Below are 14,119 nucleotides of genomic sequence, written 5' to 3' on the forward strand. Positions count from 1 at the left end.
TATCAGTTATAATGTCTTTCATTTCTGATTATCTTTTTTTCTATCTACCCAAGACTGTCAATTTGCTGAGATTTAAAAAAAACTAACTATAAACTCTGTAGATATCTTCTATTGCTTTCCTAGTTCATTGCATTCATTTTTGCTCTGATCTTTATTGTTTCCTTTGGGTTAGTTTGCACTTTTTCTCATTCCTTGAGAGGTAACATTAGCTTTTGAAATCTTTATTTATTGATGTAGGTGTTTACCGCTACAAACTTCCCTCTTAGAAGTGCTTTTGCTGCATTCCCTAAGTTTGGGGGTGTTGTATTTTCATTTGTCTCAAGACATTTAAATTCCTCTTGAATTTCTTCTTTGACCCAATATCTGTTCAGAAGTATACTGTTTAATTTATACATATTTGTTAACTTTCCATGATCCCTCACTACTGATCTTGTTTCACATACCAGTGTACTGAAGAAGACCTGACTTCAATCTTTTTAAAATTGTTAAGACTTATTTTATGGCCTAACATATTATCCAGTACTAGGAGGAAAGGTAGGAAAAGAAGATTGCAAAAATTCATGGAGAAAAAAAATAACTCATGAAGAATCAACAAGAATCCCTAAACAAACAGGAACCAAAAGGTCACAGATTTAAAGGAAATAACATTTCCCAGACCAAGTCTGCTAAGTAGTAGGTATAGTTTCAGGACAAGAAAATGAAATTTGACAGAAAGGAACATGATGAGAATGGTACATCTGGACAGTAAAAACCAACAAAGCAGCAGCACCCAAACAACAGAACACACAAAGGTGCTTGGGACCTGTGGTTGAGCAAAAAAATTCCATGTATTTCAGCTGCCCTTATCTTTGTGAGCTTTTAAAAGAAAATCAAATTTGGCCCACTTGAGGGCTAGAGTCGTAGCTCAGTGGTAGCTCACCTAGCACATGGGAGGCACTGGTTCAATCCTCAGCACCACATAAAAATAAATAAAGGTACTGTGTCCACTACAACTACAAGTATATTCTTTAAATAATTTGGCCCACTTCAATATTCAACTGCAAGAAAGAAAGGATTGTTTTGTTATGGAAATTTGGGAGGGTTATCCAAATTAAACTTTTTTAATGTGTGTTATTTCAGAAGATTCATATGCCAAGGAGAAAATCCCTTACTAAATTACCTTTGTAATTTAAAAATATTTATATAGATAGTACTAATATACAGTCTCAATTTACAAACATTAGATTTAAAAAGAAAAAAATGAACCAAATCAATGAAGGTAAATAAAACTGTCCTCCTGCCTCATGGGAAGCAACAGTTCAAGGTTTATGAGTACAGGCTGCTACAGTGACATCCTTTCTTTCCCTTCCAGTTTAATTTCTGGCTCACAGCCACAGATAGGGGGTAAAAATCAAATAGCACTACAATTTAAATCTACATTAACTTTTTCATCAAGTTACATTATATGAATTGCTTTAAGTGAAAATATATAGACAACGGTACTAACCAAACTCTATAATCATTTGTATTTGTTCCACTTAAAAATAAATAGCTTATAAACTTGCACAAGGATCCCCTATGCTTGCTCCAATGCATTCTGCTCACACTGTAAATACTGTTCTAACTCAGGTTCTCTGGCATCTTGAACAGACATTGCCTATGACATGAATTAACAATTCACCATTTAGGCAGAAAAAGTGTTGGGGGCAGGAAAACTTGTTTAAAGACCTGCTGTTGATGCCTAAAGGCAAGTGATATTAGGGAACTGTAAGAACACTGTTCAAAAACAAAAGTGAGGCACGATTACCTGTTTAAGAGTCTTACAGAAAGAGTAGCAGCTAAAGACTTTGAACAAACCATTCCCTTCTCTAAGATCCATAAATTAAAAACAAAGATACCACCACGCGTGGCTGGAACTTGAAGCAGCCAGTACCTACATGGTACCAGTTAAAGACTGCTAGAAAGGAATGCTTATTATAGAGGATCTGTTAAAAAAATTTAAATGGATAATACTTATGAACTATTTTAAAAATAATTGTTAAACAAGCATAATAACCATTACCAGGGCCAAGAAATAGAATACCGCCAACATCACAGAAGTACCTGCCCTCAGGCTAGGGTTGTAGCTTAGAGGTAGAGCGCTAGCCTAGCATGTGTGAGGCACTGAAATTAACATATAAGTAAAATAACATAAAATAAATGTCCATTAACAACTAAAAAATATTTTTTTTAATAAACACTTTAGGGCTGGGGTTGTGGCTCAGCAGTAGAGTGCTTGCCTAGAATGTGAGAGACCCTGGGTTTAATCCTCAGCACCACATAAAAATAAAGATAAAGATATATTAAAAAAAAAAAGCACCTGCCCTCCACCACATGCTGTATGCCCCTCCCTAGTCATTACCCCTGATCTCCCCATAGATGCCACAATCCTGATTTTTGCAATAATCATTTCCCTGATTCTCATTTTATCATTAAGGAATCCCTAAATAAAGTTTACTTTTTTCCCCTGTATTTGAACTTTCTATAAGAATCATACCGAGGAATTCCATGGCTAATATTTCTTTTATCCCATGATGCTTGAGAGATTCATCCACTTATCTGTATATTCATTCCAATATTAATGAATATCTGAGTTGCTTACATATGAGACTTTTCTAAGCAATACAGTTACAAACATTCACATCTGTGTGCTAAAATTTCTCTAACAACCTGCCAAGGTTAGAAGTGCTGGATCCTTCTGTTTTGTACAGGCTATTAATACCCAGAATATACAATTAACTCCAAAAAAAAAAAAAACTTAACACCAAAAAATAAATAACCCAATTAATAAATAGGCAAAAGAACAGACACAAATGGTCAACAAATATATGAAAAAAAATGTTCAACATCTCTAGCAATTAGGGAAATACAAATCAAACTTACATTCATATTCCATCTCACTCTAGTCTAAATGGCAATCATCAAGAACACAAATAGTAAACGTAGGCAAGGATGTGGGAGAAAAAGGAACACCCATACATTGTTGGTGGATTGTAAAGTAGTGCAACCACTCCGGAAAGCAGTATGGAGATTTCTCCAAAAAAAAAAAAAAAAAAACACTAGGAATGGAACCACCATGTGACCCAGCTATTCTACTCCTTGGATTTAAAACCAGCACAGTACAGTGACGCAGCCACATCAATATTTACAGCAGCACAATTCACACTAGTCAAGCTATGGAGCCAATCTAGGTGCCCTTCAACAGATGAATGGATAAAAAAGATGTGATATTTATATTTACAGAGAGAGAGAGAGAGAGAGAGAGAGAGAGAGAAATGGAATATTAGTCATAAAAAAGGAATGACATTATGGCATTTGTTGATAAACGGATGGAAATGGAGACTATCATGCTAAGTGAAATAAGCCAATCCCAAAAAGTCAGAGATAGAATCTTTTCCCTAGTATGTGGAAGCTAACCCAAAATGGGGGGTGGGAAGGGTAATTTAAAAAAAAAAAAAAAGGAAAGAGGAAATTTCATCAAAATAGAGGAAAGATCAGTAGAGCAGATGAATGAATCTGACCAAACTTATGTATGTACATACATGGATGTGGTATAGTGGGTCTCAGCATCAGATATATCCACAGGACACTAACCTAAAAAACAAACTTTCAATGGATTGAAAAGGGATGGGTGGAATGGAGGGAAGAGAGGAGGGTTAGGGGGAAGTGCTGGGGACTGAATTGGAGTAGGTTGTATTCCATGCTTTTGTGATAATTTCAGGCTGTATTCTTATGTTGTACAGAAGTAAAAAAAAAAAAAAAAAAAAAAATGCTAGATTCTCAACTTTACTAAAAAAATGGCAAACTATCTTCCAAAGTTCATATGCTAACATATGCAAACATTAACTGGGTGGACAGAAACTCATTCCTTAATAATGAGTCTTCAAAAACTTGCAGCTACATGGAAATCCTACTTGGAAGCCACACGTTCAGCTAGGTGTGGCTAGCTGACAAAAGGTCTGTATTAGAAATGACATTTGAGAATTGGACAACAGGGCATACGCAATCCAGCTAATTCTGGCAAAAAATAAATCAAATATAGTCCAGAGCTGAGCATGGTGGTACATGACTATAATCCTAGCTACCTGGGAGGCTAATGTGGGAGGATTGCAAATTCAAAGCCAGCTCTGGCAACCTAGTGAGACCCGTCTTGAAATAAAAAATAAGAATAGTCTAAAACAGAGCCCTCGTCTATGGAACCAAGTCTGGATTACACATCAGTAATGGCAATGGTCTTCCTTCAGGGCACATGGCAGACATTGAGATGAGGGAGAAAAGAGATGGAACAATTCCCCAGATGGAAACAACCACAGTGGGGGAGGAATAAACATTACGACCTAACCTAAGACCAACTTTTTAAAACACGTGGATTCACAGCAACACTGATATTCCATGGAGATTGCAGTCAGTGGTAGTATATCAAGGATTTTCATTTTTCAGAAGAATGAAGATATAGGCATTCTGTTGGATACCAAGAACTCAAGAATTTAAAAAAAAAAATAAGCTTTGGCTTTACTGAATACAGATAATTAAATTTCTATAAACAAAAAAATTTCAGATCAACACTAAATCCAGGTGTTATGTTTACATGTTAAGCCAAACTAAAATCAACGGTAATTTGAGGGAAGATGCTGGCATAACCAAATCGATCACTGTCACTTCCTCCTGTTCTTGCTTTCTGCAGGGATGGTATTGTTTAAGGTTAGATCAAAGCATGCCAGATTAGAATTCAAATCCAGATTTGCTTCTCTTAGAGGCCTGGGCTCCTTATAAACCGTACTGTCAAAAGAAAGATCAGAGTGGGTTGGGGTAGTGACTCAGCGGTAGAGCACTTGCCTCGAACACGCAAGGTCCTGGGTTTGATCCTCAGCACCACATATAAAATAATTAAAATAAAGGTATTGTGTCCAACTACAACTAAAAATAATAATAAATATTTTTTAAAAAAGAAAGATCAGAGCTAAACTCAAATGTTTCCTATTAAAACCCAACATTTTCAAGGGTGATACACTGCTTCTAATTTCAGCTACTTTGGAACTCAGTAGATAAATTATATATTAAGAACTAAAAAAACAGAAAAGGGAATCCAAAAGGTTATATACTCTTTAGAAGGTTAAAATACATAGAAATTATGATACTTCATTCTACCAATATAAAATGGTTATAAAAGAATGTAGTAACTGATAAATTTTAACACTTCAAAAAACTAAAGCAAAAGTTGAACTTTAAGGAGAAAACACAACAACTTTGTGATCTTGGAGAAAGGATGAATTTCTCAAGGCATAAAACAGCATAAACAACGAGAAAATTGATAAATTACATGAAAATTTAAAACTATCCCAAAAAAGCCCACATAAAATATGTGGAAGAAGATATCTGTAAACACAAACATCAAAAGGTAAGTATCAAGAACATTTTTTAAATTTATGAGTCAAAAAATTAGACAAATGATCCAAAAATGAGAGCAGATGGTTCACAGAGAAGAAAGCAAGAATAGCAAATACAAATATGTTCAATCGTAGCAGCACTTAAGGAATTGCAAATTAAAATCTGCAATGACCAGGTCCCCCACACCATCTCAAAGCCAGGTACACCCATGCTAGACTATCACTGCTGTCATCTACAACCACTCACCAACAAACCCAAAACAAGCACTCTGGTCTACAACCACCACTTCCCACCTTTGCAACTCATACTCCCTGGAGGGCAACCATCCTGCCCAGAAGAATCCATAGTCCATTCATCTGCCTTTACTGCCCTCACCTCATGCCTTCACTAATGTCACTCATTCTAATCACCCTTTTTCCCGCTCTCATTTCCCTGCATTTGCTTGGTTAAACTACCATCATGATTAAATCCTTCTCTCATCCCTCTGCCTGCACCACACACAGCAGAATGTGAATGGGGGGAGAAATACACCTGTCCTACTTTAAATTCATCAATACCAGCCTCAGTGGGCACCTATTACCATCCAGACACCAAATTGTATTTTCCTGTTTCATTCACTCCCTGCTTTCTTACCTTCTATTCTCTCACGTCACACTTCTAATATTTCCTCCCCGCCGCCACCACTTTTTATTTCACAAAGAAAATGAAAGCAATTAGGAGAGAACATCCTCAAGCCGCCATCACCTCTACCCACCCACCAGCAGGCATGTTCACATGCTCTGCCCTTCCCATTACAGCTGATGCTAGCAGTGTGCAATATGTCCACCTGGGCTCCAGATCCTGTCACCTCCTGTCCAGTAAAGACCAGATCCAGCAATTCTCACCCTCCCCACATTATTCCTATTCATTTTTATCTGGGTCAATAATACGTAATTATTTCTCCTACTTTTTAAAAAAGGTATCGACTTGCTTTTCCCATGGATCCCTTATTCCCCCTTCCTTTACAACAAAACTCCTTAAAATTAAGAACTTCTTGATTTGCTGTCTCACATGACTCTCCTCCTATAGCCTTTTTAAATTCAAAAATAAAAACACATCCCACCACTCCAACAAAACTGCACTTGTAAAGATCAGCAGCAACCAATGACAAATTCAATGGTCAATTCTTGGTTTTGTCAGCTGCATTTGAAACAAATACTTTTCTTCTCCAAAACACCTGAGGATGCTACACTCTGATTTTTCCTTCTATTATTCATGTTCAGTCTCCCTTGGTTTTGGGTTTTTTTTTTTTTTTTTTTTTTTTCTCATTTCTTTAAGCTCAACACACAGAGGTGCCCAGGCCTCACCCACTTTTTTAGGTACAGGTTGAACATTCTTAATCCAAAAATCCAAAACTTCTGGAATACCAACAATGCCTCAGTAAAACATTCCACACCTGACCTCATGTAACAGGTCTCAGCCAAAATGCCAGGTGCACTATAAATTTTGTATAAAATTATCTTTAAGCTATGTAAGATGCATATGAAACAAATCAATTTCATGTTTAGACTTGAGTTTCATACCCAAGATCTCTCATTATGTATATGCAATTATTCCAAAATCTGAAACAGTCTGGTCCCAAGCATTCTGGATAAGGGATACTCTACTTACAGTAATTCTCTAAGTCGTCTTATATATTTTCATAATGTCCAACATCATCCACAGGCTGGCATCCCCCAAACCTCAATCCTGAGCTCCAGATACCTTCACCGAACAGCCTGTTTCATATGTCTTCTACTGGATGTTGCGCTGGGTTTCTTCTACTTTGCCACTCCAAATTTACCCTCTGCCTTTCTCCATCCTGATCTGCCCCAGGAGGTATTATATATATAATATATCAATCACAACAACAACTGTTTTCTGGCTTCTCGTAGGTTAGGCTTATGGAAGCCTTAGAAAGAGATTGGCAAAAAAAAAATAATAATAATAATAGGGTGCCACTCTGACCCTAATCTCAGGGGGGTGGTCTTGGCTGGTTGTGTCTCCTGACCAAAGATGATATTAATCTTCTCAAGGTAAACCCGATATGAATCTCTCCTTCAAAGTTCCGGTAACATCTCTGCTGCTACCTGCCCTCCTGACACTGTATTACCCACATCTTTATAGAAGGAATTTTACCTGAGGAACCATCTAATTATAGTAAGCATGCCACTTATTTCTTACGGAAATTTTGACATACATCCAACTGGCATCTCGATTTTAACATATGCAACACCAAACACCTCCTATAGTTTACCCATCTCAGTTAATGGTAACTCCCTTCTTCTGGCTGTTTGGACCAAAAACCTGGCATTATCCTTACAAGTGTTTTTTGTTGTTTTTTGTTTGTTTGTTTTTCCCTTCATATCCCACTTCCACAAGTCCTTTCTGCTCATCCCTCAACACAGATACAGAACTCGACCATATTTCACCATATTTCAACTATATTTCACTGTTACCATCCTGGCCCTACCTGCTACCATTGCTTGCCTACATTATTGCAATAACCTAACTGGTCTACCTGCTCCACCTGCTCCCCAACCCCTTGCCTGTCTTTAGTTCATTCCACTATGACAGAGTAATCCTGTTAAAATACGAGCTGGCTATATCCCTCTCTCCAAACCTCCAATGTTTCTCATCTCACTTGTTGTCAAAGCCACCATCTACAAGTCTCCACATGATCTGCCCACATGATGTCCTTCTGATCCCTTTGCCTCCTTGCTCACTTTGTTTCTGTATACTGGCCTTCTTTGCTATTCCTATACTCCCATCTCAATGTCTTGGAACTTTGCTATATTTGTTTGGAACTTTCCTTCAGCAAATATCCTTAATGCTTCTTCCCTCAACTTCCTCAAGTCTTTATTCAACTATCATCTTCTTAGTAAGACCTTCCCTAGCCACTCCTTATAGAATGATAAGAGCCCCTCCCCACTGTATTTCTATCCTAAGCAATTACTATTGAACATTGTAGATACTTCCCTTTTCCTTATTGTGTGACTCCATCCACAAGATAGGTGATTTTGTCTGTTCTGTTCACTGCCATATCCCTAGCCTCAGAGACAATACCATGAAACAGTGGGCACTTAAATATTTGTTAAATAGGCCACAATTAGGTATCATGCAATTATTTGGTTGCAATTTAAAAGTTTACAGTTCTACATGTTGGCAGGGATGGGGACCACTAGGAATTCTAGTTCATCTCTATTTTGGAGAAGAGTTTGATAATATCTGAAAAAGTTTATGATATGTGCACCTAAGAAACCAGCAGTATTTTTATGAGTTGTATCTTTATTTACACAAGTAATATAGTATACTAAAAATCAGAATCATTCTAAGGAATGTGGTTAAGCCTATCTAGAGGATACTTAATATTTTATGATCAGAGAATGAACTCTACCTCTCAAAAGAGAATATAGTTGTACTGAAACACATACAAAGAGCATGGCAGTTATTAGGATTATGCTATGGTGAGAAGAAATCAAGAAATCAGCAGCAGAGAGAAGAAATATAAGTGCATAGCAAAAAATATGACAATTTCGGGGCTAGGGTTATCGCTCAGCGGTTAGAGTACTTACCTCGCACCTGCAAGGCCCTGGGTTTGATGCTCAGTACCACATTTAATAAAATAAAGTTATTGTGTCCAACTACAAAATATAAATTTTTTAAAAAAAAATATGACAATTTCAATCTCCCAAGAAAATAACCACAAATAAACAAGCCATTTGAGAAGAAATCAGAGACAAGAAAAATAGACTTAAACCATGTGCCAAATTTTAAGTTACATCAATAAAATGCTAAAATAACCAACCAAAATCATTAACTAAAGGGCATGCCTACTGGGTTAGACAAGAATGTTTAACTGCATTCAAACATTTACAAAGTATCTCTTGTTGCCAGATATTCTCCAACTATTGACTATACAATTGATTGCATTAAATCCACATATAGTGCATGATTTCATTGCATTACTTTAATTTTCTCCTCCTGGATCTTTTGGCCAAATGGTTTATAAAAACTGAAACTAATCAGCCACATTTTATGCCTATTCCCTTTCTCCCACCTTGAATAAAGGAGCTTATAAACCCATAATTGACCAAAATTCAGGTAATAAGAGCAAAGTACTCATTTGGTGAAATTGCTTAGGGTTACCAGTACTTGAATAGTCAATGAGTTGAATGCCATCTGAAAATCTATTCCTTTGTGCATCACCTATCAATGACACCAGAATCAATCTTACAGTTTTGACTCACAATTTAATATTCTACCAATTCTTTTCCTACTCAGAAGTTCATTCCTTTAATCTTGGTAAAGGATGCATCAAATTACTATTCTTGGTCTGGCAATGGTATTCAAAAACAACATACGAAAATAAGGAAGAACTCAACCGCAGCACAGAGTTGTGGGGAAGAAAGAATTCAAAACAAACTGAAATATTTCCATTTCATTTCTCTCCCCACATTTGCAACCTTTAAATATTTTAACCTGGAAATAGATTTCTATTGCAATTATTCACATGTTGTTGGAACAAAATAATTCAGAGATATCTTGTACACTTTACCCAATTCTACCTATGCTAACATTTTGCAAAACTACAGTATAATATCACAACCAGGATAGACACACAAGAACATTGATATGATTTGCCAATCTTATTCAGATTGCCCAGTATTATTCATACTCATTTGTGCATATATTTGTGTGCAAGTTCTACACAATTTTATCACTTTTATAGGTTTGTGTATCTGCCAACCCAATCAAGATACTAAACCACACTCCATCACAAGGGTCCCTCATATTACCCTTTTATAGCCAATTCACCTTTACCCCTCAGCATGGGACAACCACTAATCGCTCCTCAATTTATCCTTGAAATTGTCTTGTCATATCCTAGTAGGGAGTAGCAACTCCCAACCCTCCTCCACTATTTCCTATTACTATTCTTCAGTCTCTTTGATAACAGCTAATCATGGAAGGGATGGATTGATATTATTGATAGAGAAGATGATCCAACACAAAAAAGAAGGTTCTGGTGTTCAGGGGCTCTACTATATACATATCCACTTAATATGCATACTTCAGGCTACAAAAGAGAAAAAAAAACATATATCCTAGAAACTGTAAGTACTGATTTTTCTAAAATCAAAGAGAAAACTTATTTTTCCTGAGACACCAAATTTAGCCACAGAAAGGGTCAGCATTTTCCACTTACATAAAGTATTTCATCCATCTCAGAGATTTTAGTCATTCTACATCAGTACATGTAAACCCTGACTTCCATTTACACATCATTTTCCCCCTTGCAAACTATTAGAAACACTCCTTTACTTGAATTCAAAATCCAAAGAAAGAAGGATGAACTACTAGTTATAAAAGTACAATTTAAAAAGCAACAACAACAAAAAAATGCCTATGCAACTACTATAGGACTAGTCAAGTGTAATTCATACCTGCAGAGCTCAAGAGGACACTAAAATCTGTCCCCCTCTGTGATTCTCCACTTTCATTATTGATTTCTTTTTCAGTATCTTGATATCGATCCCAGTTAGAGATGATCTTTCTTCTAGAATAATTTCCCTGTTCGTAGTTTTCTTCTCTAGAGGTTTCTGTATCACTGTCATCTTCAACCTGCAATCATTAGAGACAAATCAATAAACAGGGGAAAGCTTGACCTCAGTAGTATTTTTAAAAAATAATTTTTTTAAAAAATACACAGGTATCACAATAAAGAGTAAATGTATAAACCAAACTGTCAGAGGATATTAAATAACATTTTCAACAAACCCCATTATATTCAGGGTAAACTTTTTAGTAAGCATTGAAAAGGAAATATGGCAAGTTATTGCGTGAACATTTGTGTAACTGGTCCCTCTAAAACCTATCCCTATGTCATATCTCAACAGCTGTTTCATCTAGTTGAAATAATCAAGGCTGTAAGAGTCTTCAACTCAAAGGACTTTAGGATAGAAATCAATTCTTTCAATTTACAAATTTTACAAACATGTCATAATAAATATGTTTTATAAACTTTAAATGGAAACCCTGCTCAGATAAATTCTAGAGAAGTTTCCAGTCTTGAGAATCTGGTTAAGAGAACATGTTTAAAAAAAAAAATGCAGATTATGAGAAATCCTTGAATAGAACGGGCCCAGTTTCATTGACAAATAAATTTCAAGGGAAAAAACAGTGGGGGAGAGGATTGAAATCTATAGATTAAAAGAGTTTCATGGGCTGGAGATGTAGAGCTCAGTGGTAGAGGTTTATCGGCATATACAAGCTCTGGGTTCCATCCCAGCACTGCAAACAAAAGGATTAGGGTGCAGTGGACACAAGCAGTTGTGACATCAGGAACTCATCTGTAAGCAATCTAACCAGAGACAACTGGGGCAATGTGAACAATGACTTGATAATCAATTACATTAAGTATATACTAGTCGGGGCTGGGGATGTGGCTCAAGCGGTAGCGCGCTCGCCTGGCATGCGTACGGCCCGGGTTCGATCCTCAGCACCACATACAAACAAAGATGTTGTGTCCGCCGAAAACTAAAAAATAAATATTAAAATTCTCTCTCTCTCTCTCTCTTCCCCCCCCCACTCTCTCTTTTAAAAAAAAAAAAAGTATATACTAGTAATTTTATTATTTGTTTGGTGTTAAACTATGGATGAAAAGATATGGCACTTGGAATTTGCTTCAAAATTGTGGGTAGGAAGAATAGCAAGTAGAAATGAAAAACTCCACGATTGATCATTGCCAAACGAGGATAATGGACACATGGAAATTAATTATACTATTGTTGTACGTACTTTTGTGTGTTTGAAATTTTCCACAACACAATTTTTTAAAAAGAAGTGCACATGAAACCTAAAGGCACAATTCAAATAAGTTTCCCAAAGATTGTAAAATCCTTATTAAGTTAAAAAAAAACTCGAGAAATATTAAAGCAACCCATCTATACAGAACAGATTAGCATAAGCTTGAGGTTTCATATTGTTTTTAAACACAGAAATAAGTCATGTTCATTTAATTATGAGGGGAAGAGAAGCAAAACTAAAAAGCCTTGCATTCCCAACACCCAAAGCACCAAAAACCTTAGGGCACATATTTCCAGATCTTTTTCTCTTATATTTATATAAACTTTTTGGTCACCAGATTTATTAGAAATCTATATTCTCCACCTCTCCATGTCAATAAATTTCATTTCATATAACATCCAGACTATTTTCAAACCCCCCAAAATTCTTTACAGCTTGTTTTTCCAGCCACGTAACTCAATTCACAATTATGCATTATATCTGATTGCTCATCCCCAAGGCTCTTTGAATCTAGCACAATCCCCATTTCTATGACATTGATTCACTGACAGGCCAGATACAGTGTGGAAAAAAATCTCCTGTTCAACTACTACTTTATGGTGTTATTGACAAGACTTTTTTAAATCTCCATTATTACCTATAAACTAATCTTTAAAAATCTAAAGCTCAATAGAGTCTAGTTAAATAATTTTAGGCTAAAACACATCATAGATGATGTTCTGAACCTTCTGCCACATTACATCAGATGACAGATAATAGCTACACCAACCTAAGTAACACGGATTGCCCAAAGGGTTTGGGTAATAAAGTCTGATCCATACACTGCTCAGATCTATCTTCTTTCTTGCATCTACGAAATTCTGTATGGTGTCATTTTGGTCCTTTAAATGTCTAGTTACCCATTAAGCATTCACCCAACAAATTTAACACTAGTCAATAGTCCCCCCCCCATTCAAATTTCATAAGCTTTCATGAAACTATGGATTAATTGGCCTTTCAAGAACACTTTCAGCCCTTAAGTATTATCAGCCTCCTGTCCAAACAAGAAAATGGCAATCTATATCATCATCTAGGGACTGCAAAGATAGTATAAAACCTAAAGGTTTCCTGCCATTTCTGAAAATTCTGAGAACCAGAAGATGCTCATGGAATAAAAATATATGATTAAATGGCATCTGCTGTATAAATTTCAAGTACCAGGAACATTAGGCGGAAAAAAAAAAAAAAAAACAGCTTTATAACTGATGAGAATTTAGGGGATAGAACTAGAGCTGAAAATACTGATAGGGCTTAATCTGGGAAAATCCAATATTTTTTTGTTGTCCCACTGGGTAAATAAAGCTCAGGGAGGCTTCTCCGCTTAGTCCAAAACCTCTAAACAGAGCTATGACACATGGCAAAAATGGACACCTGGGCAAAATAATTATCTTGATCTGAAAGCAAATTATGATCTGAAACACCCTAGGAACCACTGCTGCAGTGAAACAAGCACTAAAATGGAAGGCAGGAGACCTAGATAGGATTAATGGCCCTGCCATTACCATCATTTAATACTTACTAAGTGTTTATAATAGCCTGGACCTCATGCAGATGAATGACTCACTAATCCCCAAATTAGAAGAATCCCTAAACAAGGATCTCATTACCCCCACCCAAATGCAAACACAGAGTTGTTATTAGGTCTCCATCAAAGAGATTACTAATAAGTAATAAAACAGAATTTAGAAGTAGTTATAAGTTAGAGAAAGGTACACCATAGAATTTCCAAGAGATTTCATTATGCAAAGATCTAGAACAAAATTAAAATATGCCAAGCCTCAAAATGGAGGGAAAGGACAGAGAAAATGAGAAAATACTGATGAAAGTAATGTGAAAACTAAATATA

The 14,119-nt window shown here is 36.2% G+C and overlaps 1 protein-coding gene across 2 annotated transcripts in view; it reads right to left on the reverse strand.

The window, feature by feature from the left end:
- The window catches only part of AVEN (apoptosis and caspase activation inhibitor), a 171,329-nt gene that overhangs the window by 127,453 nt on the left and 29,757 nt on the right, over positions 1 to 14,119 (reverse strand). For both annotated transcript variants that reach the window (XM_081288852.1, XM_081288851.1), the window contains exon 2: positions 10,872 to 11,049. In XM_081288852.1, the coding sequence (XP_081144978.1) occupies positions 10,872 to 11,049 (178 nt within the window). The remainder of the gene's footprint in view (positions 1 to 10,871; positions 11,050 to 14,119) is intronic.

Source organism: Spermophilus citellus (assembly GCF_964194105.1).
Source record: "Spermophilus citellus genome assembly, chromosome: 4".
NCBI lineage: Eukaryota > Metazoa > Chordata > Mammalia > Rodentia > Sciuridae > Spermophilus > Spermophilus citellus.